This window comes from Thunnus thynnus, chromosome 14 (genome assembly GCF_963924715.1).
Source record: "Thunnus thynnus chromosome 14, fThuThy2.1, whole genome shotgun sequence".
Classification (NCBI taxonomy): Eukaryota; Metazoa; Chordata; class Actinopteri; order Scombriformes; family Scombridae; genus Thunnus; species Thunnus thynnus.
The window spans coordinates 6,917,374-6,942,614 of record NC_089530.1 but is presented as its reverse complement, the minus strand read 5'-3'; the positions used below and the strand labels follow the sequence as shown (position 1 = coordinate 6,942,614).

The window sequence follows — 25,241 nt, the reverse complement described above, 5'->3', positions numbered from 1 at the left end:
TCCATCTTGAAATGTTTTGGCTTTCCCTTCCTCTGCTGTCTTCATCCAAAAGACTCCAATGCTCATGTGAGAATGTTATTTCTAGCTGGCTTTTTCTACCAGTTTATACAGCTGAGGCTCATGTCTTTAACAAGTCCCATGTTTTTCTCTCTCCCATGGGTCAGTATTATTCACCACCATACCACCAAGTATTTATCCATCTCCAGGCCTTCTTTAGTTTCATCACTTAGCAAAACAATTTATACCTGAACTATATATAAAATAATGTGTATGTGCAAATGAAAAAGATCATGATTTGGATGATGGCAACCATTTTATATATTCCTCTATATAGATATACGTATGTATTTCCTGTAACTAGACTTGGATAGTATACTGTATATTCACTTCTGCTTCATGGGCGTTCTCTGGGTAGGTAAACACTGTAGGTCTCGTCATGTTGTGATCTCAAAATAGATGAAAAAAAAAAAAGATTGGTAATGTGCTTTTTTCACAAACATCCCACTACTTTTGAAATGTACATTGTTTTCTCTTTTTACTACGGCATCTGTGTTTTTATTTTCAAAGTTCTTATTTCCTGACTTAAACACTGGTTCTATCTTGGCAAGGCTTTTCAGATTTTTGGCTTGGACCTATGGTTGTCTAATCTTTTGCAGTTTAACTGTGATTTGAAAACATGGAGCTCAATGCTGCTAATGCTTACTACTGCTTCAGAGTTTGTAGTTCCCACCTTAATTTTTCCTTTTTCTGTACTAATAAGCAAATCTTATTAAACGTAGTTGTATGACGCTGTGAAACCTTGTGGTCTTTTGCATGGCATCCTCTGTCCCCTGTTCTGCACCAGAGCTGACCAATACTAACTTGCATTATGCACTTTGGCAACTTACTGTCTTTATTCATACACCTGTCTTCAACCTTTAAGCCAACATGGATGAGAACGCTGTAAAGTGCTCAGAAAAAAAAAGACTGACTATTGTGACCCTATTTTAGGCCTAATCAGTACTGTTTTTTTCAGGATGTACAATCACACCATCTACTGGCCATCACCATTCACATGCAAGGGGGAAAAAAAAGAAAAAAAAAAAAAAGAAAAAAGATATGTAGTTCAAAGGTTTGTAGAATTTATTACAATTCCACGATCATTAACAAAAAGCAGCAATTACAGAAATATGTACAAGTCTATTTTTTTTTCTTTTTTAAAATACTTGTGACAAGTTTCAGGTACCAGTTTCAGCTTGGCCCCAAGGTTCAGTCTCTGTAATGCTGCTTCAAGTGCAGTGCTGTCCCACATCATTTTACACCACATTTGGAGAAGCTGGACACAACACAGCTATCATTTCCTCACCAGGGGCTCTCCTGGGAGCAAGTATAAACTAGCGCCATCTGGAGGCTGGGAGTCATCTTTGTCCAAGCACAAACAGCTGCTGAGCTCAGCCCAGCAGTCACCGATGTGCTATAAAAAGCTGGTACGCTGTGATGACATCCTGTGGTTTCTCCAGCGAGCTCGTCACTCTTGCTCCGTTTCCCTTTGTCATACAAAAACATGTTTGTATCCATCAGTCAGGGGTGATGACACGTGTGGCTGGGTATAGCAGTGCTTTTAAGACTTTGTGATGAGAGGAGGGGGGAGTGGGCCAGACAGTAGGGAGGTGCAACCGGGTAATGGTGTCTGAAGCAGTCAACACTGTATATTCTGGCAATGCAATGAGGGAGGAGGGCAGTGGGATGTAAAAGTAGCACCTGGTGCTATAACTATAAAGAATAACTATATTTAAGATATACTGTATGCTTGAGAGGCTCCAGCAGTATCACTGTACACAGTGGTGGAGCTGCTGTTAACTATGTAGATGATGTAAAACAACACTGGAGATGTTTGTCGCAGATGGCACATCGTCATCATACCATTATATTCTGTTAGCTGTTAAGTAAATGTCTTGTTGAAAACCTGTGTGGTTCACTGTCAACAAGCAATTATGGGATGTCTGACAACATTCAGAAATTCTGCAAAGATCAAAGGAAAATGCTTTAACATTGTTGTTGCTTACATATCAAATTTGAGAACGTCCTCAGACTGGCTGTGTTTTACTTATTGCTTTGGGACACTTATTGTAACTATTATCAGTGACTCTTGTTTAGGGTGTCATGGCGGGTTTGGGAAAGGGGCAGATAATTGCAGCAGCAGGGTTCTCCTTGGGCGCTGACCAGGTCCTGCTTGGCCAGCAGCAGACGGGACGACGGATGGAGGCTGCGTGGGGTCATATGGTGCTACTGCAGGGAGTGCATGAAGCTGTCCAGGTTGTACTCTGTGTCGTACTGCTGCTGGTCCCATAACTCTCCCAGGCCGTCCAGCACCGACTTCATAGAGGCCTTTCCTGAGGTTGACGGGGACTGCTCACCCCTCTCACCCTTATCATCCTAAGGAGAAAAAAAAAAAAAAAAAAGCATGACAAATGTTCAGCTGGACATTGTATGCTCCTCATGTGCACCAGTACAACATATACTGTGGACATGTTTATGTCAGGAATACAGGGAATGTGGACCAACAGGCTTTTCTCTGTTTTAAAAACCCTGCACACATCTGTTAGATCAAAATAGTACAAACACTGCCAGCATTCCACTCAGGAAATTGGTTAGTGGAGGTGTGAGCTGAGCTGAATCAAACAGATTTTGATGCATTTTATCTCCTGAACAGTTTACATTAGTTACTAGGAGATGGTCTAAACAACAGCCTTACTCAACGCACATGTGGCCTTTACTGTGTAATATAGTGTCTTTGCTCTTTTGCCCTGAAGTTTAATGTTATATTTGTTAATTTTAGTCAGGTGTCATAATTTCTTCTGAAGTCAGAAGGGGCAGTATTTGTTTCATGTTTCAGTATTTGTTACAATATGCTGTGGGAAACCCCGACTACTGCCGTCTACACACAAGTCATTAAAAGCCAGTGACAGGTCTGTGGTTTCCCACATTGCATCATTCAGTGTGAGAGAAACCGCTCTCCTTTTGGCAAATGATTTAAGCTTTCAATTGGTACCTTCACTGTGGTCACATTAACAAAAGAAAAGCAGGTTTAAGAAAGCAGGATACTGCACAATATCAAAAGTAACCAGGATACTCAAGAACATAAATATGCCTAATGTTAATATCCATTTAAAGTTTTTTAATTGTTGGGTGTTGTGCATTTCATTATTGTTGAAATGGAGCCGTTATTGTTTTCATATTTACTGTATCATATTTTATTTGTGTGTATAAGGAGCATGTCAGTGCTTTTATTCTGTGGTTTTATACACTGCATGAATAAAATTGACTTTGAATCTTGGGGTTACGAGTATTATCAGATTTCCTTAGTAAACACCTGATTCAGATCAAGTTAGGGCAAAAATGCTGGAGCTGTAACTGGTCTGTGTGTGTGTGTCAGAAACACATGGAGGTCTCACCTTGTCGAGAGTGAAGAGGTTGAGGAGCTGGTCTGTGCCCATGCTCTGCAGGCTGGCGTTGTCTTGGCTGATGACAGTGTTGGCGATGCTCATCTTGAACTTCTGTAGACCCATTATCTTCTCCTCCAATGTGCCTCGTGTGATCAGCCTGTACACGTTCACCACCCGTTTCTGCACAATACAAACAGTGATAAACGTTAGTAGGAGGTTTGAGATGTGGAGGACAGTCTGCCACCCTGCCAATTTAATTTCACTTGGGTCATAATGCATGAATGGTTTCAGACAAGAGCAGCACTGTCACACGATCCAAAGGCTGTTCACAGCACAGGACATATTTAATAATGCATCAGAGAAACATGTACAAGTTATATCCAAATGAGGAAGCCTGAAGCATTTTGAATTCAGTATCAACTGTCTGCAATTTGAATTTATTAAAAGGAAATGATGATCCACATGTTATTAGGATACCCAATATGTAGCTGTATGTGTGTCTGTATGTCTGTGTGACCAACAGTACCTGTCCTATCCTATGGGCTCGATCCATGGCCTGCAGGTCCCTCATGGGGTTCCAGTCATGCTCCACAAACACCACGGTGTCTGCACCGGTTAAGTTCAGACCCAGACCACCAACATGTGTGGTGAGCAGCAACACATCAATAGATGGGTCATTGTTAAACCTGAGACACAGAGAAAAGAGGCAAAGTATCAGAAAGTGTAAAGTTTTCTAGTTAGAACTATGTCAGTATAAATGGACCTCAGTAGCTGCTCATATTCACAATAATGAATCCAGGATCACTTTCATCCGTTGTTGATTAAATAACTACATCCTCTAACCTGGAAACGATGGAGTGGCGCAGGCCGGCCTGCACGCTGCCGTCCAGCCTCAGGTAGGTGACACTAGGTAGTTTGGGTTTCAGCAGGTCATGCTCCACAATATCCAGCATACTCTTTAGTTGACAGAAAATGAGCACACGATGCTGGGCCACCACTGCTTCAGTGCCCCCCTCTGATCCTCCACCACCACCCAGACCACAGTCCAACAGCAACTACAGACAAAACACACGAGAGCCACAACCTGAGACAGTGTAAAGGTTGACAGTACAGTTCAGTCCTGCACAGGAGTGAAAAAAGTTGAGCATCTGTGATACCACAGGCAAATCTGGTCAAAAATACTTAATACACTTTCATAGAAAACATACACACTTGCTGTACTAAGTCTTCACCAGGAAAACTATATAGAGAAAACTCCATTCGTATTATAGACACAAGTATACTACTTTCATTAAAACTTCCTTGTATAAAATCCTCATTATTATGGATTATGTGTAACATATTCCAAACTTTGGCTCACAGAAGCAGAAATGATGGATATAGTCAATCTGAAAGCTGACACTGTAGCAGGTTACCTGTTTGAGAGCGGAGAGTTTGGGTGCATGCTGAATGTCCCGCAGGTTGGAGTTTTGACATGTCAGCTGCTCAGTGATGCGTTTGTACTCCGGATGCTGCGGGGTCAAGACCAAACTCGGGTGGTTACACAGCTTCCGCAGGTACTGCAGGGCCTGAAAAAAAAAAAGAAATGAAGGTATATATTAATGCATGGAGGGAGAATGTATGTAGTTACATAATAACTGAACTAGTTTTAGGACAGCAAGAGATAAATGTCTAGAAAAATTGAATGTGTACCTGGAAGACATGGCCTGTGGCCTTCAGTTTAGGTTTTTCCTCCTCTTCTGTAGAGGCCACAGAGATGCTGTCCTCCACACTGGCCTTGGCTCGAGACTTTGCAAAGTCTTCATACAGCTGAACCTGGAGGTAGAGAGAAAGATACCAGATTTTTTACACTGAAATTGTGCCATTATCCAGCTGTAGTATCAGCAGAAAATGGTCACATCACTTCAACCTAGAATTATGTCAGCATATATACTTATAAGGAAGGCATTTAGCTTTTCCTATAATCTTTCTGGATGTTTTTAGTAAACAGAAGACACTTGAACATCCCAGATCACTATAATTACTACCAATGGCAACAAAATGAAGAACGGAAAGATAGGGCACTCAGATATCAGGTAAAATATTCATTAGGTTGTTGTTAGGGGCCTGGAGTACCTGTAGAGGACTCAGGTTGCAGTAATAATCCTGAATTATTTTAGGAGGAAGGTCCTGGAGGACATCCTCCTTCATCCTCCTCAGGAGGAAGGGTAGCACCTGCCGATGTAGGGCTTCCATCGCCAAGACACCTAGAGGGAGAGACCTCAGTTAATATTCTAACCTTAACAATCCTCTTGACAGAAATGGAATATAAGAATAAAAGAAACAGTTTCAGTGTTTTTGTTAAAGACTGACAGAGAGCCAACATACCCGCTTCCTGTTCCCGTGAGGAACTTTTGGCATCACGGCTGGCCAGGATTGGTTTGCCGTAACGAGCAGCAAACTGACGCTCTGTACCAAGGAAGCCCGGCATGAGGAAGTCAAAGAGCGACCAGAGCTCCAGGACGTTATTCTGGGGATAGAAGGAGAGGAATATTCATGTTTAGACTAATAAACATACCAAGAAAGAAACTGAATTTCATAGATCAATAACAAAGGCAGGCCCTCACCTGAATGGGTGTTCCTGACAATATGAGTCGGAAGTTGGCAGCCAACTGCTTTATGGCTTTGGAAAGTTTGGTTTTCCCGTTCTTGATGACATGACCCTCATCAAGGATACAGTAATTGAATTTTATATTCCTGCAAAGCAGAAGAGAGAAATCCAGATTACAACAGTGCATCTACCTCCAAAACACACAGACTGATTTCTAATTTAAACTGTACTCACCTAAAAAAGTCGATGTCATTTCGTACAACATCGTAAGAGGCTACAACAAGATTGTGTTTTTTCACTTGGTGTTGCAACCTGGAAATGTAGATGTTCAATCAGCGTCATAACATTTTTTCAGGGTTCTTAAAAATGTTTCTCTTAATAAACTCCACCAGCATTTAGCAAACAACAGATTCACAAATAATAGTCATGTTCCTTGTGCTTATTCCTTATAGTTATAGTTTTGAAAGTCTACAAATTTAGGACAAGGGTATAAATCATTCTCTGTACACTGACTAAACTCTGACTAAGCCTTACCGCATTCGTTCTGTAGGAGGCCCAGTGTAGTGCAGTGGGTTGAGGTACTCTTTGGTGCAGAACTTGCCCACCTCGTCCACCCAGTGGCCAGTCAACGTGGGGGGACACACCACCAGAGAGGGCATGGGGCTGCAGTCTGCGGCCTTAGTCTTGGCATATTCCTGTGCCCTGAATAGGCATAACATATGCAGAAGGCTGAGTCAAGAGCACTTACACAGCAAAAAAACAAAAAAAACAAAACAGGATTATTCCCAAAAACATAATATAAGGATCACGATTAGATTTAAAACTGGGATAAATCACTTGAATAAAATGTTCTTAACAGATTTAACAAATGTAAAGCTCTAGAGCTAATAGCTGTATGAGTGATGGTGCTTCTGAATGCTACAATACATCTTGTCAAGTCACAGAAAAGGCAAGCCCATGTACTGATGCTGTATAGTTCAAAGTTAAACACAATAGCAGTAATGTTGCTGTTGGGGTTTTGTACCTGAGGTAGTGATCTCCGGCTAGAATGCAGATGGACTGCAGTGTCTTGCCGAGGCCCATGTCATCACACAGGATCCCATGCAGCTTGTATTTGTTCAGGAAGGACAGCCAGTTCACTCCATCCTGCAAGATGAAACAAAGACTGAAAATGCCATCAGAAAAACCTGATCAGCCTCATTTGTGTAAATGTCATGGTCTGTTGTCATCATGTCATCTTAATGTATGAGATAAATAGTGCTAAAGGCTTAAGGAGCAAGCATCAGGTTTTGGTAAAAAGACATAGAAGGCAGAAGACCTGGGAGCAGTGTGTTGACTAATAGAAACAACAACGGTAGCAACATTTAAGCTGGAAGGCTGCTCTGCTCCATTTAAGAGTTAGATGACTTGTCTCAGTAAGACTGTCAGCTACCAACATTTCTAAAGAAGAACCAGCATATAGACGCCCTTTCCATTCCACTGCTTTAAAATTTCCTGTCAGGAAAGCCATTTGCTGTCAGCATCTCTATTTTCTACATCACAGCCTGCAGCATTTACAGCAAAACCCCTTTCTTGAATCTGGCAGAAAAAGGATCAGCCTCTAGGTAGAGAGACAGCTGAGGCACAGAGCACTCAAGTGTTCCAGGAGTTGTTTACAAAGTTGTTAAAACACAGGCTGGGCATCTTTCATCTGATGCTTGAGGAGGTACTGAAGAGAAGCAGTGGACTCTGAAAACCGGCACACACCTGCTGATACTTCCTGAGCTCAGCCTTGATGGGCACAGGGATCTTGTAGTTCTCCAACTTTCTGCCATCAAGCAGTTGCTCCAAGAAGTGGCGTTCTCTGGCCTTCTGACGGATCAGGTCAGTGGACATGGCAGGAGGGTCTGGAATACCTGCCTGGTAGACAAAAGGGAAAATATAGACTTCTTCAGAGGCTAAGCACTGGATGATTATAATATCAGCGTATTAGCAAGTGACATATATATTGTGTTTGAGATTCAAGTGTGCAGAAAAACTGCATTTTAGCCATTTGTGTGGTTCTACCTCTAGTGGCAGCAGGCGGATGAGTGTAGCAAAGCACTGTGTGGCCATGAAACGAATGCTATCGCTGGGGTCGCTCATACGACCCAACACTGGTACTACCAGCAGCACAATGTAGGGTACGATGTCCACATCCAGCTGCTCCATGACACCTGGATATATGCTGGTCAAGGACAATTCAATCCAGAAATAAAGCACTTTCAAGCACCTTACAGTATCCTTGATAAATATAGGTCTTATACACACATACATCCCCATATCTTTAAGTTTTGAAGTAGCATTAACTACTACATAACTGTTATAAAGTGCATTGTGCCAACTTAAGCAGCACCTATAACACCCTATACACAGCTGAAGATATGCTAGTGTGTGAATAGGATACAGGCCAAGGCCTCGATGGAACCCTCCTGTTTGGTGCAGTCATCGATAGCAGCTAACCAGGGTAGAACACACTCAAGAAAACTGTTCATGGTCTCCAGCGTGGCTATCTTACTGAGCACGCCCACACACCGTGCTGCCATGTGACGCACTGCTGTGTATGGATGCTGCAGGCAGGTGAACAGATGGGGAAGATGCTCCAGAAGCTAAAGTGGAAAAACAAACAGAAAAAAACGAGAGACATTCAACAAAAGTATCATTCAATAGTTACATTTCAATTGTTGTTTTGATTCCCTGTGGACTCCCTCCGGTCACTGACTTTTTGAGGCTGACATTTGAGAGCCCAAGGCCTAACTCAACAACAGTGTAGACTGTTTAACAGTTAGGATAAGTGCCATTTTCATATAATGTGATTACAGCACTAGAATTTCAACCCGGTGACTTCACTAAAAGTTGGTGTAATAGTACAAAAAAGCAGTCTTGCTGGCTAAATCATACCAGAGGTTTGAGTTCATGAGCCATGGCCCCAGCCATGACTTCTAGCACTTGTAGAGAGTTGACCAGTTCCTGAGCTGCAGTGTCTCCCCTCTCCAGCTGGACCTGCCTATCTAGAACACACAAAAAGACAGACAGCGCAATTCAGTGGAACAGTTTCTCGGACTGCTGACTTCATACATCCAGGAAAAGAGTCTTAGAAGATACCAAGTGGGTAATATTGGTGAAATAAAGTTAACTGCGCTGACATACACAGATTGGAATGAAATCTTTCTTATAACTGAGCATAGATTCTTGACTTTCTTCCAATAAGTTTGAATGAAACCCTCAGACGACTGCAAATTGAATTTTGAGCCTAAAATGAGTCTACAAGTTTGCACCTTGAAAACCAGCCAATTATCATACTTGCTAGTCAAGCGTTCAACCTTTTTAAAAACAATAAGGAGTATTGATATGGGTGGCTGTGTTCGCACAAATGTAATTGAGAAGTGTAGAAATATTCTGTTATCAGTGTCTATCAGAGACTGAAAATGTGTCAGCAAATGGCAGACAAAGTAAATCAACATACCAATGCGTTGATTTTCATTCACCACCGTCCTCAATGGTCCCACTGTGTTCTCCCAAAGGTACGGCAGAGACTTAGTGAGTTCTGAACCAAAATGCCTGGCAACAGTTGTTAGGGAGTACTCGGCTCCTCTCCTCTGAATAAGAAATGGCCTTTTGCTCTGAGAGAAACCAAGCAAAGAAAAACTGGGTAAACACAACCTGTTTGTCCATATGATGTAAACATGAGCACAGTGTTGTCTCATAGCCTCTGTACCTCATCATTATCTGTACTAATGGTGCTGCCAGGAGGAAGCTCTGTAGTAGGGGTCTTGGGAGCTTTAGGAGCTGGGCCCCTCTTACTGGTGATTGCAAACGCTGCCCTTTGGTGACGGTACAGAGTGATGATGCCTCGAGTTTTGTTGACCATGTGATGCATGCCGTCTTTCTCCAACCCACTGCCTAATGACATGAGAAAACAAGAGAAAATAAGGGTCAGTAGAAGAAAATGTGTGTGTGCACCAAGAGATAATGCAAAGATGGAGAGACAGGAATGTTTTTGGGTTGTTGTCTGATGGGTTGCATCTGCTTTGGCCAGTGTGCATCATGTTAGCCACTTGGCAAAGCAGGACAGACTCTTTTGGTTGATCAAGAAGATAAGAATATATAAGTTTCAACAACTGTTACCTTTAGCAGGTTCCTGTGTGGGGGGTACAGGGCAAGCAGATGAGGGGGTAACTGAGGAGTCCACGCAGGCTGAGGCACAGAGGTTTTTAATAATCTTGGGGTTGGGGCACGGGGAGCGTCCAGCACACTGCTGCAGCAGCTTGGCTATGAAAGAAGCAGCGTAACTCTGAATCAGGGTGTTCTCCTCCCGCTTGATGGCCTCCATCAGAGGCCTAACCAGAGGGTTGAGCTTGTCAGGAAGCACCTGCAGGTTAATCACTGCACAGGCTATAAACATATGCACGCGGAGATGCAGCTGCTGCCATTCGGTGTTGGTCTCCATCACTGTTGCTTGAGCCTGCTGTCGTTTACTGTCCAGCCCTTGCCACTGTTTTGACTTTGTGTTCAGACCCGCTGTGGCCTCTGTGAAGATGGTGGTTACCTAGGGAACAGGGAGGAGGAAAATGTGAGTGACTGGAATGGCAGCGATCTGTTACAGAGTGCAATACCCATTAACCTTTGAAGATGTTAATCAGCTGGATACCAAACCATTACCTAAACTGTCAGTTCAGGAAGTAAAGACCTGGACAGGAAACAAATTATAGCTGGATGATGATAATAGTTGTCCAATACCTTTAAAGCCTTAATGTGATGATAGTAAGGACAAACTAAATTTGATTTTTAATTTAGATAGAATAGTAGTATTGGTGGTGGTCTGCCCAGCACAATTTTTTCTAGCTAGGGGTGTAATTGGATGCAAATTTCACTGTTCAATACAAACTACAGCTTTGGGGTCACATTTCTGTATGTTGTCAGTACAGAGAGGAAAAGACATTATAAGATTCCCTACAATTTATTTTATAAAATGTCAACAGTAAGGCTCAATCCAATCAATCTGAAGATGAATCTTTGCAAACCATAGCTCATGACAACATTGCCTTGCTCACATCTAATCAGTGCACCCACTGAAAGAACAGTTAGTGACACGGCGTCACCCATTACCATACGCAGTTTATTTTTGTTCACTTGTCCGTTCCCAAATCTCGCATGATCTATCTTTCTCTCCTTTTATCTACATCTTATTCATTTAGTGAATGGTGAAAATGTTTCTGCTTCATCTAATAAAGTCAGAGTGTTTTTGTGTGAAACTCGACTTACCAGTTCGTTGGCTTGATCAATAGTGAAAACACTACAATTGAGGCGGTCTTGAAGGTCTATTTGGGCATCAGCTAGCAAGGCGATAAGCTGCTTGCACTCATTCTGCATGCGTGTAAAGGGGATGGCAATCTCATCATAGTACAGCTGCTCTGACAGAATGGCCAGAAGACGAGGCTGCACCATGGATGACACCACCTGACAATCCTGATACGGGAAAGATTGGAAAAGTAAGTAGTATTTGGATTTAAATGCCTGATATTGATACGTTCATAACAACAATTCTAAAACTGTGTGATTTGTAATTATTCCACCAAAAAAAACAAAAAACAAAAAACCAACAACTTGATGCTCGATTATTCACCTTCTGCAATGCAGCCCACTCACAAAGCACCAGTGCCACAGCTATGCGCTGCAGGGCAGACTTGGAGTTGAGGTGGAAGAGCAACAGCTGACCCAAAGACTCAGCTGGTCGGATCTCCTGAGATGCAGCGTTGAGCTGAGGGTCACAGATACACCTACACAGAGCTCCCAGCAATCTGGCAGAGACACAAAAAGAGCAAGGAAACAGTCAAGACTGTTAGCATTCTGAAAACAAATTGCAATTCAACTTTCTTTTGGAATGAAAGAGAAATTGATGACTGATCTGACACAACAGTCACAAGTTGACCCCTAGACAATAAGACCCTCCTCAGTCATAAGAACAACATACAAGGCAGTCTTGCATGTATATAACCAAGCGGCAACAACCACAGCTTGAAATTGACGCCAATGCGAAAGTGCCTTAAAGTGCAATATCACTGACGGCCACTAGGTGCTGGCTCCATAAGACTCCCATTCCAAAAGCGTCAACTTCTGAAATACTAAGTCAATACATTTTTTCAATGAGTCATTATAGTCTCAATCTCTAAATTCAGGCCCTCTAATAAGTGTGCTGCTGGTCATTTTGGAAATCATTGCTCTGTTAATAAGATATAAAGACAAATAATAGTTTTGATGTCTGCCGTGTGGGCGTTGATTGACAGTTCACTCCCCGGCTCCAGGGCTTGCACTGAGTCAGACTATTGTCTCAATATTTCGGTAAGTTTAATGTTACTTGATAACGATACCTGCCATGTTAGTTAATGTTGGCAGAAATCTGCACCACTCTGTGTTAGTGTTAGTTAGCGTTATCTTCAGTCTGAGGTAGCATAGCATGTTTCAAGAGCGTGAAAGGAAACACCCTCCACTCCCTATTTGGAAGCTCCTGGCTCCAAACAGAAAAGATGGCACTGACCATATGCAGCAACTCTTGGCTTCAAACTGGCTCAATTGCAAACCAATGGATGATGTCAAGCCTTGCTATGTCCATCTTTATATACAGTCTATGTTTATAACTCACCCCTGGATTGTTTATGCTCAGATCTAGTACAATAACTTTTTCCATTTTTGCAGAGCAAACATAATAACTTACTTGGCAGCCATGAGGCGGGCACGGACCACCACGTAGTCTCTTGTCACAGGGTCATCTGTCACTGTCTCGGCACCTGCTATATACTCCTGGACAGTTTCCTTCACCTGATTGGTCCCTTGGCGTGCCTTTGTACCAGCCTTATCCTGTTGCATCAACATAAAACCAATCAACAACACTGTATCATGCATTAATCATATGACAAGGGATCTGTTTGCAAAGCTAACTAAATACCCAGTTTGGACTGTCCTGTACACTCAGAGCACCAGTGAGTGTTCATAGTGCACACAGGGCACTTCAGCCAAAAGGCTGGTTTTGATTGCGTTTTGATTTATCTTGTATCTATGGAAAAATAAGAATTTGGGGAAAAGGGAGAGGAATTTTTCCATGGAAGAACGGAAAAGTTAGTAGTTAGTTGACTGTCCAAATCATTCAGTGCAGCAGCGGTTCCATTGTTGGCATCTTGTTCAATTTAACAACAGGCAGGTTTTTCCAAATTAATTGTGAATATTTATTACAGTTAAATGAACTCAACAAATGGCACGCCGAATAGATTTTTTGTGGTGTAATAAATGTTGCTTCAGGCAGCAAAGTAACATGCAGCTTGTTGTCATCACTAAATTAAACCTCTCCCTCTCTCTGCTTCAAATACATGCACACACACACGCACAGCCCAATGCAGACATTATTACTTGATTAATAGGTTGTTGTGTTGAATCAAATTGGCGCCACATCTGAGTGAACAAACTGACAATTGAGTGTTTTGTTGAGCTGAACACAGTGTGGCTTCTCTGCTGTTCATACTGTTCAGGTTGCTAAAGCTCTTTTGGCTCAAACATACAGACTATGGCTGTGGGAATTGTGCGTTACCTTCAAGCTGTACGTCTTGCATAAGTCAGCTAGTCTGTCACCTAGCAACCTCAACAAGGTGCATTTGTTTTGTGTGATGTCTTCACTCACTTGCAAATTATATCTAGAGGGTCATGAAAATAATGCATAGAAATGCTTTGACATTCTGGCAGTTTGGTAATAAAACCCAGACTGCCACTTTTAATTCTGAATTTTATATCCTGGTTCAATCATTCATCAATGTAATATTATTTATTTAAATAGCTAAAATTGCCACCAATTAGCAGTTACTACTTGGTTTTATTTTTACCCCTTGTCACACTTCATTGTCTTTTTAAAAATTATTTTTTAGTTTTACATTTTGTTGCAATAGAAATGGAATATTCTTCTTAACACAAAGCATTTGTTTGCATTTGAAGGTGTAACCACTACACACACTAAATGAAAAGATGAGCTGAGAATAAAGCAAGATAAGAATGAATTTCAAGTCTTATTCAGATATGGATAAAGAGTACAACCTTGGAGCGGGCCTTCACTTCCAGCAGCATGTTCAGGTCTATGGGAATGTGTGAGGCCTGCATCATGAGACAGAGCCAGGCGCCCATCCATGGACAGCTGGCTGCTACCACGTACTGCTGGGGGGCTTGAGACAACAGCTCCATCCACACCTGCACACAGGTAAACACATTAACAAAACAAGCCAAAATACAAAAAGCTCACCCGTATACAGGGAATTAAAACTTACTTATCCAAGAAAAGAAAACAATAAAGCCAATGATGGGAACAGTTGAGATTTTTGTATCCTTTCACTTATTTCTAATAGTCAAACTTGACAGGTCATCTTTGTAGTTTTACCCCTCAGATAAAGTGTCAGTGTGAGTCATGCAACAAACCTTTTGGACCAGTTCAAGGATTTCTTCATTGCTCTCTAGTATGCAGGATTGGAAGATGTGCCGGAGCATGTCTTGTAGGATGGGGTTGATCCACATTGCACAGCTCTAAAGAACAAAAAACACAAACCACCGTCATATCAGTCAAACTGTGAACTAATCGATCTTGAGTAAATGAGTGAATGAGTAAATAAATGAATGAAATAAGGCAATTGACTGCATTTCTAATACTTTGGCAAAATACTTGTTCTACTGGATTTAACATAAATATTACATGAATGTCTAAATGTTATCCAAATGTACCTGTTCAGCTTTAGACAGCAGTGTGAAAAGGGTTTCCAGAGCTGCACGCCTTACGGACGATATAGTGTGTCTTAAGAACGGCCAAACCCGAGGGACCAGGACTGTTAATGACTGCTGCATGCTGGAGTAGCCAAGAAAGTGTGTCAAAACAAATAGGCAAATTGAATAAAATAATGCCTAGCTACAACATAACTTCTGCTTAACTGCATAGGGTCAGTGCTGATCTAACTTTGTGTTTGTAGCAACTTTTGTCAATGGTGGGCATGCATACTCCGATTGTATGTTTTTATCTAAATCCAGTTCAAGTGAAGTTCAGCCAACATCTGGGCTCAGTACTCCAGTTTACACACAACCGCAGAAAACAGCGGAGACAATACTTTCAGCTAAATGACAGGACAGATGAGCCGATACACAATAGTGAGCTTCTTATAAATTAAACAACCAAGCAGTTATCATTTCAGGCAGCAGCTTTTATTGTGTGAACTTCACTGAGACTGACCTGCACTGCCGGACCTGTGGGTATGTGAGCAGTGAGGACAGTAACGTCATGATGCTGTTGGTGGATGCAGTGAGGTCGTCCAGGTCTAATAGAGCATCCCACAGTGTGTTCACTATGAAAGGTACCTGAGAGAGAGACACACACACACACAATTTCACAACTAAATAAGAACAACGTGAAAAATAACTTCCTGCAAGTGAGAGACTTCAACACAAACTGAAACTTGATGAGGACATATTATTAAACGGACTAGTATTGCCTCTCTGACCTTACTGGGCAGTAGCTGCACCAAGCCTTCCACCACAGGGATCAGGGCTGCAGCTGCCACAGCCCTGACGTCATCATCAAGGTCCTGTAAGCCCACAGTGATGGCAGGGAGCACCCGTGGCAGTAAAACAGAGATCAAGTCCTGAGACACAGATGAACAGACAGATGAAGATTGGTACAGATGTAAAGCTATGAGTTAAGAGAGAATTGCCTCTAAAGTGACATCGATCCACAAGGACCACATATGCTTCCAGACCAAAAAAAGCTTTTTGTTCCTGCACATCTCCTCCCCCCCAACACAATTTATATTCATGACCATATGGTGTTCACACTGTAGAACCCCGCTATGCTTATGTAACAGCTCATCATATACACACATAGAACAGGTGGTACCTGCCGGACAGCCAGTGCGTACTTGATCCCCAGCAGGCCTCCATGACGGACCTCCCACTGGTCTTCTTTTAGCAGCTTCAGCAGGACATCTACTGTCATGGAAACACCAGTTTCATTCATGTGGCGAAGGGCCACACCAAGCGTTTGTGCACATGTCTCCCTGACAGGAGCCACCACCTGGCAAAGAGGGAGAGAAAGAAAGAAAGACAGAAAGAGGATAAATACATAAAATAAAATAAGAACAGAGTGAAATGGCTGGATGACTAATTATATACACACACAGCAGTTTGCCAATATGTGTGGCTAATATTGACCCATTACGCTAGTCAGGCTCCATGAAGGTCAGTTATGATGCAGTTTGTTTGATCTGTATGTGATATAGATATTTATAATAGTGTCATTATCTTGAGTCTCAGTTTTAGTACTACATCCTGTGGATGTACACTATGGTTTTATTGGTCTAAAGGGCTGTTTAATGACAGCCTCCTATCCTACTAAACAGGTCAATTCACAGATTACCTATAATATATAAAAGCCAGTCAACTGCAATGCCCCTCAATCTACTTAACTCCCCCTTGGTAGTTTAATTATAATGTAACTCCCCTCTATGGTCAGTTTTGAGGCAGTAGTTTGTGTCGTTTTATCATATTATACTGAGATGTTTGTGATATCTTTCAATTGGCAAGCAGGAAATGTAAAACAAAACAGTTATGAGAGTACACTACAAGGTCCCCTCTGCTTTACCTTGCTATATAAGTGTTACTTCCTTAACATTTTACTCACTGCTGTTCAGCACTGTTGCCACAGTGATGAGGAGGAAGAAAAAAAAAACAAAACAAAAAAAACCCAACTGCTTTCAGTCATGCAATGTAACAAAGAGTTCACACGCATTTGTGACGTTTGTGAGAGATTAAGTGTGATTATGAAAAACCACTCACGGGATGAGGATCAGATGTTATAAGTCACTGACAATATACCTACAGATATAAATAAATCTGAAAAGCAAACAAAGATACTACATGGCCAATTACATATTTCGTTGTGCGTCATGACCGAAATAAACAGACAATTCAGTCTCTCTTCAGTATGCTGCATGTCTCGTGTGTTTCACACACGCACACGTCAAAAAAAAAGATGTGTGAAAGACCAACCTCATCAGATACAAAATCTCCAAAGCGGTCCAGAGCAAAGACACAGAGCAGCCGTATGATCAGGTCCTCAATCCATTCCTGATGCTGTCGCAACATCTTACCCAAACCAAAAGTCAGACAGTTAATGTCATGTTTTAACTTTCACAGAAACATTAAAGATCCAAAAAGGAATAGATATACCTGCTCTGCAGTGCTTCCAACCAGCTTCCCGCCTCCAGCACCATGGGACTTGAGGATTTCTCTAAGACCTGTGCCTGCACCATGACGGACCTGGAAACAAACACATACAATACAATATTGCATTCGTTTTGCACTGATTACAGTAAGGCACAAGAACTTAAGAGGAACTAGAGTTACTTGTATGCAGGTATGTTTAACTGTGTGCTAACAGCTAAAATTAAACATCACATAAAATGTGTTTTTACCTCCCATGAAGGATTGAAGAGGTCATTGCAGAGCTCCTCACAGAAGCTCTCCAGAGGCCACTCGTGTATCTAAAGACAAAGCAATGAGACATCAGTACATGACTCAAGAATTCACACCATTTCAAGTTGAGCAATTACGCATTCAGGACATGACAAAAAGTTATTGATTAGCCGTTTTGATTCCTTACCTCCTCTAAAAGACCGGAGTTATCTGGAACGTTGTCGATTAAGACTTTATGCTCTGTAGCTGGTTGGTCAATAACTATATTGGTGGTTTTCCTTCGTTTCTCTTCAGGTTCACCTTCAAAACTGTCATTACTAAATTAAAAAGGAGAAATCAGAAAAGTCCATCATTCCAACATTCCAATAAATTATTAAATACTTATTTTAAACCTGGACCACTTGCAAGCAGACACGATAGTCAAAAGTCAAACTTCTTAAAGAAATAATCCACATCTCTTACTGAAAATTCTGAAAAGTATGTTGATGCAAAGGGATACACAGCTGGCTGTGTTTTAAGGACTAAAGTTCCTTTAATATGTTCAGTATCATTCGTGTAACTTAGAGGTATACTATGCAGGACTTGTCGGTTGGCGTTTGTAAACACACAGCATTCAAAGTTGGCCCCTCCTTCCCGGCAAGATTGAGATGACATATGACAAATGTCTCCAGGCATAAACAAACTGGGGATGTTGCAGTTACATCACATGTATAATCTTACCTCTTTTCATTTGGATCCATGTCTCTGGATTTTTGTTTTGCCACTAGCTTGGCCATCCTCTTGGCCTTATTCTTCTGACGACTACTCATGCCTGACCGGAACTCTGAGTCGATCAACTCGGCAGCTTGAATGGGCTGAAAACAAAAGAGTTCATTATTAATTTTAAGTGAAAACACACACACACACACACACACACACACACACACCTTACAATGGAGAGCAAATAAATTCTGGGTGAGAATTAATGAATCATTTAACAAATTAATTCTAAAGCTCAAAGCATCACAAATTTCCAATGCTGCACACTGCTTCAAGTAAATCTAACCTCCCTGTCCAAATCAACAGCGGCTCTTCTAGACCAAATACCTTCTCACACACACGTCATTTGACTGTTTTACACAGTCCAAGACATTATGCAGGCACAAGCTGTCCATTCTATTTTAACTACCGATGCCAGACAAATTTTAAGAGGTTCATTAATTTACGGCACATTTGACACCTTACATACTGATGAGGCAGAAATATAAAAAAGGCATTACGTAACTGTAATACCAGAATGACAATACTGACAGACTGACTTAAAATGTGTGTAGCACTTCACAACAGATAAGGCACATGGGACACTGACTCTCAGGTTTGATTCATATAAAAAGGCAGGGAAAGGAACGATTCAGCGAGAAAAAAAAAAGACCATCAGGCCAAAGAGCAGATGACTTGTGATAAACTTAATACCGCTTTCTGAACAGATATCCTGTCCAGACAAGCCTTCCTGCTGAAATGCAAAAGGTGTACAATAAGATAACAACATGATGTCACTCACACATGTGAATAGGCACTGCAGAGCTCCACAGCAACGGTCTGTCATTATGAGACAAGTTTCAGCCTGCCTGTTTTCTCTTTACCAAGTCAAGTCTAGCTTAGCTAGGCCAGGTCATTCAGGCTATGACCTCAAGACACAGTACAGGGGTCTGAGTCAGTCACAGTCTAACTACAGAGGAACAATCAACTGCTTTAAGAAGCAGCAACAACAGAAACCCACAGTTTGTCTGACACACTTATCAAGTGTCAGTAAACACACACAACACACAGTGCATGATCAAAGCTAAGAGATAAAAATGAGACCCACCACATGGTTGCGGGAGCTGGATCCGGCTGTGGCCTTGCTTCCATGGGCTCTAGGCCCACTAGGTTGGCAGGTATAGTCTAGGTCCTCATCATTGAACAGCTCCTCTGTGTCCATGCCGATAGCAGCACCCATGTCCAGACCCAACTTCTTCTGAAGAAGCTTCCTCTGCCGGGCAAGACGTTCCTTAGGGTCCATCTCACCTGAGAACCAATGACAGGAAGTCAGGAGGAAAACGTGACTAGATGGCGTAGAGAAATAAAGAAAGAGTACACTGTGGTTGTGTGAAGAATACTGATGATGTGTACGTGAACTTTCTGGAGCTAAATGCTACTAGAAGGCAAAAAGGACTGGTGCTGAATCCATAAATAAATACAGTGACAATACCATTAATAGCTCTGAAAGTCACCGAGAACTTACTAAATTTAGTAAACTTCAACAATACAGGGGACCTTGAATCAGGTCACAGGGCAGCAAGGACTGGTACAACAACAGGATGCAGGGAGTTACAAACAGGCAGGAAGTTCAAATTCATATGACCATCAGAAGGTAAGGATGAGCAGCTTTCCCTATTCAAATTGTATTCAAATTCATGGCTAAGTAGCCTAGCTGGTTCTGTCGTATTTGACTATGAGTCAGAAACAACCTCAACAATAAGGGCTGGTGTTAAAGTAGTCCAGTCTTGATTAATTATTACACATCACTAAACAGAAGTGTTTGACTTCAGGGACAGAGAGTACATTTGGTCTACAAGGTTTGCTTAGCAGACTAAAGTCTTAATGGGATCACCGAAATCTATGCACATGTCAAAACTGACATGCTGGACGGCGCACACTTAAAATCTCTCCCAAAAGACTAGCCTAATGCTAATACCACCCTAATCTTATATTGATAGCTCAAATGACTCATAGTTTTCCTTTCCACAGATTAGAATCTGTTAAAAAAAATAAAGAGTGAGAGTGTGCCAGCGTAAAGGTTACAGCAGCTGATGGGGGGGAAAAAAAAAAAAAAAAAAAAATCAGTACAGAATCACTACAAACCAGTTTTGTCATCCTGCAGCTCAAACTCAGCCCCGGCAGATCCCAGAAGAGACGCCCCGTGTTTGAGTAGGCGGGAAATGTCAAAGTGGTAGAAACTCAGTCGGTCACAAGAGGAATCATCTGGCGATAAGTCTTCAGAGGACTCTACAGGAAACAAACAGAGTCTTATAATTGTGCATTTGTCATTCTAACTACTTAATGAATCTGAGGTAATGTCCACACTAATGACAAGACATCTTTTGCCTCCGGTTTGACCTTCCATCCTAAACCATCTTGTGCTTTCGACCCAAGAAAACAGAGCTTTTCTAGTGCAAAGATGTTGCCTGATGATGTAGAAATGTTAATGAGCTAACTTTCTGTTGCTTACTCAAAATCTGTGAGCACTTTAATTGTATGTCAATACAGCTAATCACACAATACAGGTGCTAGTGGTGTAACAGAACATAGTTGATCCGTACGGATCGCCCCCCATGGTTTCAAGTCATGGACAGACAGTGTGTTACTAACAGGGATTTTGTTAGTAATGACCAAACCAGCATCTAACGGGTCGAAAGTGACATTTGCAGGTATGTTTACATGCTGTTTAATGTGCTGCAGCTGAGCAACTAATTAGCTATTTAGCTGCTGCAAGTTTTGATGATGTGGACACAGGCTATTTTTTGATTCACTACCATGTTTTAAGGAAGAAGGTATCATGCCTCATATTGCACTTTAATTTAACAATTGAGTATTTAATATTTTATATATTTTAATATGTTATTTAAGCATTGGACATGTTGAATGTTGTTTTCATTTAAGACCATGGTCAAAAAAAATGGAAAGCAAAGTTATATTTGCCTCTATCTTGTATTAGCATTTATGAACCACAATCAAACTGCAGAAAATCTTAGGAAAACATGTCACACTGGAATTGTGTGTTTGGTTATACAAAAACAACAACAACAAAAAAACAACAACACAGTTTAAGTGATCATTGAGAGTAGAAACATCAGAACAGAGTCTTAACCTGCTGAGACCAAGTGGAGTATTTTGGGTTATCGCTTCCACATATGTGCCGCTTTATCACACGACTGACTTTACATGTGTTTTAACTAAACCTAAAGTAAACATTAGTGCTCTGAAGCAGTGATAAACAATTACACCAAATAAAACTGGAGAGAATTTCATAAGAATATCTAACTGCAAATCTACTGTATAATATTGTGTGCATGGCTAAGCCTGACATGTCAAATGTAACAAAATGTAAGTATGTAATTGAACCAGCCTGAGAGCTCACCTTCTTTAGGCTTAGGGGATGGGTCCCACTCAGGAATATTCTTCACGATGGCCTCTACAGCTTGGCCCGCTGCTATACGAGTGTCCCAGTTGGGACTCCTTAGGTAGGTTAAGACCTTGTAATTGAGATAAAGAGATCCAATTTACTGCATGTGCATCTTCAATTAAAACTGGATGTCTTACAGAGAGCAGGAAAGAGACAAGTTAAACAGCCAGCACAAACCACAGTCTGTGCCCTTGATTTTCTCACTTTTGTCAAGACATTAAGGTCATCATGATACACAAAATTCAATCCAGGTACTAATACTATATGATATAGCTAGCTCACTGACATGCCAGTAAGCATTACACTGTTATACATTTTTAATGTCTTATATATCTGACTGCAGGGACAGCCCAATATGCCCAAGTTGACATGGTTACTCAGGGATTAAAGCAAGAAAAGATTTGTAAGCCTGAAAAGTTGTCCAGGAGGAAATGTGTACAATGTATTGAATTAAGTATTATACGAATTTAAAATTGCTCTATGCCTGAAATCAGGCATGATGCCCGATAACTTTAACCCCTGAGTTATTATATTATGGAGACTCATGAAACACCATTAGGACAGGACTATCAAACTCACCTTTGACAGGAGGTTATTTAGTTCATGTGGGTGGAGTTTGACCACTTCTCCAAGCTGCTGGGCTGCTGCTTTCCTGGTCACTGGCGTTGTTCCGGTGTCAAGCAGGATAAACAAACGATCAAGTCTAAAGACACAGGTAACAAAAACAACAAAATGTGGTCAACTGAAATATTACAGACCATGCACAATGCACAGCACAGGCATCATACTGGTTCCTGTTTTCACATTTGAGGATCGCTACAGTTCAAAGACAACTTCTAGGCTTCTAACCTAATCAGAGGGGCAGAATATAGCAGCTAAATCTTTTGATCTTTACATTTATTCCATTAAAATTCTACATAAATATTACAATTTCACTATAGCAGATAGGCCACATGCAGACATTGTTAACATGGATAAAACCATTATGGATTATTAATTGTTTGGCTTTGCACCAGGGTAACCTGTCTAACCATCAGGGTGTTTCACTGAGGTCAGTGGCGGTCTATTAATAAAGTAGAGTGGATTAGAGATGTACGGGGCGTGAACCCAGGTCCCACTAATACTTAAAGCTGAACTACAGATGGGTCTACTTTGCTATGCAAAAGAAAACCACTGACACCACGTGGCATTATCATAACAATCACAACGGAAAAAACACGAGCAAACACTTTAAGTGCAGATCAAAGCAGTGTTAACACTTGCGCATCTAAAAAAAAGTGACGTTTAAGAAACACTTGCAGTTTGACAAGTTGGTGTGTTTCAGTTTGCACTGAATAAACGGGACATCAACACGACTGGAAACCTTTTCACCTTAATTCTATATTTTCTTCATGTTGTGTGTTCTATGTTATTAATACTGTAGGACTTTGAATTTCACTATGAACGAAAAGTGCGGTAGTCACAAATTACATGTATTTATTATTATTATTATCATCAATAAGACCCTAAAACAAGCAGTTAGTGTTAGTTACTCTGTTCGCAAATTGGCTTTCCTGACACAACTTCCCAATTATAGTGAACCTGTGCTTAGCAGAAGACTGCGAAATACGACGAACAGTGAATTTAATTTACATGAGTCCAAAGTGAGTTATGAGCCCATTTGGTGACCGGCCTACAGTTGTGACTAAATCACACCATAACGTTATCATGTGTTAGCTGGCTGGCTCATGTTGGGTCGGCCGTCGCCATTCTTTGCCAAACGTAAAGCTAGCAGGTATGAGCAGGTTAAAACCTAACTTAGTCAGTTAAAGCCAGTCTCACCTTGATACAGCCATGGTCCGTTGTTGTACGGCCTCTCACGTCCCACATTCAACAGGCAACCAGTAATTGGAGAGTTTTGCCGTTTAACGTTTCCAATGCGGCAGATAACAGTAGATGAAGTCATGAGCTAGTTAGCATCTGCCGCTAGCTCGCTGAGGCCCGCGCTGTCGACCAAAGACACCGACTTCACCACCGATTCATGGCTTCAAAGTTGTCCCTCTTGTCTCCTCGGTTATCTTCTCCCACGAAATATCGCCGAGAACTATACGCATACCAATGTATAGCTTAAGTTACCCTTCAGAAGTCTTCGCGGATAAATACTTTAACCTAATAAGGTGTAAAGAGTTATTTTGTTGCACGTTGAGGACGACCCAGAAGACTGTTTTTATATGAGGAGCCATCTTGCATTTATTCCTTCCTCCATAGCAGGCGGAGGCTGATTGGCTACAAGCGTCCGCGGAGAGCCAATCAAAACGCACGTTAAAAGAGGACACGAATGGAAAGAGGAAAAAAGTAGAAAAGGGACAGTTTACTTTTTCCTCATTTATGTCAGATACATTGTTGCATTTTACGTGGCTCTGGTTTATCTAAAAACATTTAGAAATGATACTTAATTGATATGCGTGAATACACTCATATATAGGCCTACACAAGCCAGATATCATTTAATCGCCATTAACTGAATTAAGATCATCTAACACTGGAGCTCTATCTATCATTTTTTGTATTAAAACAGATAAAATACTCTGCTTGGAACAGTAACGTGTCTGATGTAGTTTTTCCACAAAAAAGTCGAATGACCACTTTAAAATGCTTAAAATTACATATTCCCCTTCTCCCTCATAAAAAAATTCCACAATCCAGGAATGTGCAATATTTCATTTCAGAAGTTTAACTGGACACAAGATGTCTCCTTGTTCACAAGTCCATTCTCAGTGTTTGTGCACTGGAGGTTTCAGGTTTCCACACTTATGTAAGTTGAATATTGGACCAGGACCTGGCTTCCAAACTGTTTGTGATGTCACAAATCATGCTCGTAGGCCCACCCATTAAGATCAGATTTTCAATGAGCATAGAGAAACCCCCCCGTCCAGCAGATGAATGTGAAAACAGCTTTTCAGTGTCAAACTCTGGACATACTGTACATCATCCTGCACAGTGAAGCTCAAACATCTAACTGAAAGAACAAGAAGAAAAACATATGTTTGAGTGGAGGAGAACTTTACACATTTGTTCTGATGTTTTATGCTAAGTATGTTTTGTTTCCATTTGTTTATGTTGCTTTCAATTAAACTTGCGGTTTAACCCAGAGTTGACCAGGGTCCTCAAAAGCCAATGGTTAACCTTCATCATGTCAAACAGAGACTCATTTGAAATAGCCTTCATTTAAGAATGAACAAGAATTCTGTTTTAACAAACATTAATAGTGGCCATCAGCTAAAACAATCATGCTCAACATTTCAGATTGCTACAGTTTAGATGGTATTAAGTAGGATTAACCAGCTGGGCAAATATGCAGACAGTTTAGTGGACAACAGTTGTATTGCTGACATCAAATGGTTATGTGCAAAATACAAATGAAATATGCAGATAGAGCCTAATTTATTGGCATTATCCAACTATTAGCACTATGACTATGGAGCTGTTAAGTAACCTACCCCACAACTGTATCTCAGATCATTTTTATATTCAT

At 41.2% G+C, this 25,241-nt stretch overlaps 1 protein-coding gene across 1 annotated transcript; it reads right to left on the bottom strand.

Moving 5' to 3' along the window:
- Positions 1 to 1,104: 1,104 nt before the first annotated feature.
- btaf1 (BTAF1 RNA polymerase II, B-TFIID transcription factor-associated) lies at positions 1,105 to 23,957 on the bottom strand. The gene is made up of 38 exons (XM_067609475.1): positions 23,549 to 23,957; positions 22,307 to 22,430; positions 21,683 to 21,797; positions 20,407 to 20,550; positions 19,370 to 19,569; positions 18,244 to 18,377; positions 17,711 to 17,840; positions 17,523 to 17,591; positions 17,278 to 17,367; positions 17,098 to 17,193; positions 15,947 to 16,123; positions 15,555 to 15,695; positions 15,287 to 15,411; positions 14,788 to 14,908; positions 14,488 to 14,592; positions 14,113 to 14,262; positions 12,749 to 12,891; positions 11,660 to 11,834; positions 11,299 to 11,502; positions 10,162 to 10,582; positions 9,752 to 9,936; positions 9,500 to 9,656; positions 8,935 to 9,044; positions 8,441 to 8,642; positions 8,062 to 8,210; positions 7,762 to 7,914; positions 7,040 to 7,161; positions 6,550 to 6,717; positions 6,250 to 6,327; positions 6,032 to 6,161; positions 5,793 to 5,934; positions 5,541 to 5,671; positions 5,118 to 5,240; positions 4,841 to 4,993; positions 4,269 to 4,480; positions 3,952 to 4,111; positions 3,435 to 3,605; positions 1,105 to 2,415 (listed from the first exon to the last, which is right to left on the bottom strand). Exons 1-38 carry the CDS (start codon positions 23,560 to 23,562, stop codon positions 2,266 to 2,268), a joined length of 5,574 nt encoding a protein of 1,857 aa, XP_067465576.1. The 5' UTR covers positions 23,563 to 23,957; the 3' UTR covers positions 1,105 to 2,265.
- Between the last annotated feature and the right edge of the window lie 1,284 nt (positions 23,958 to 25,241).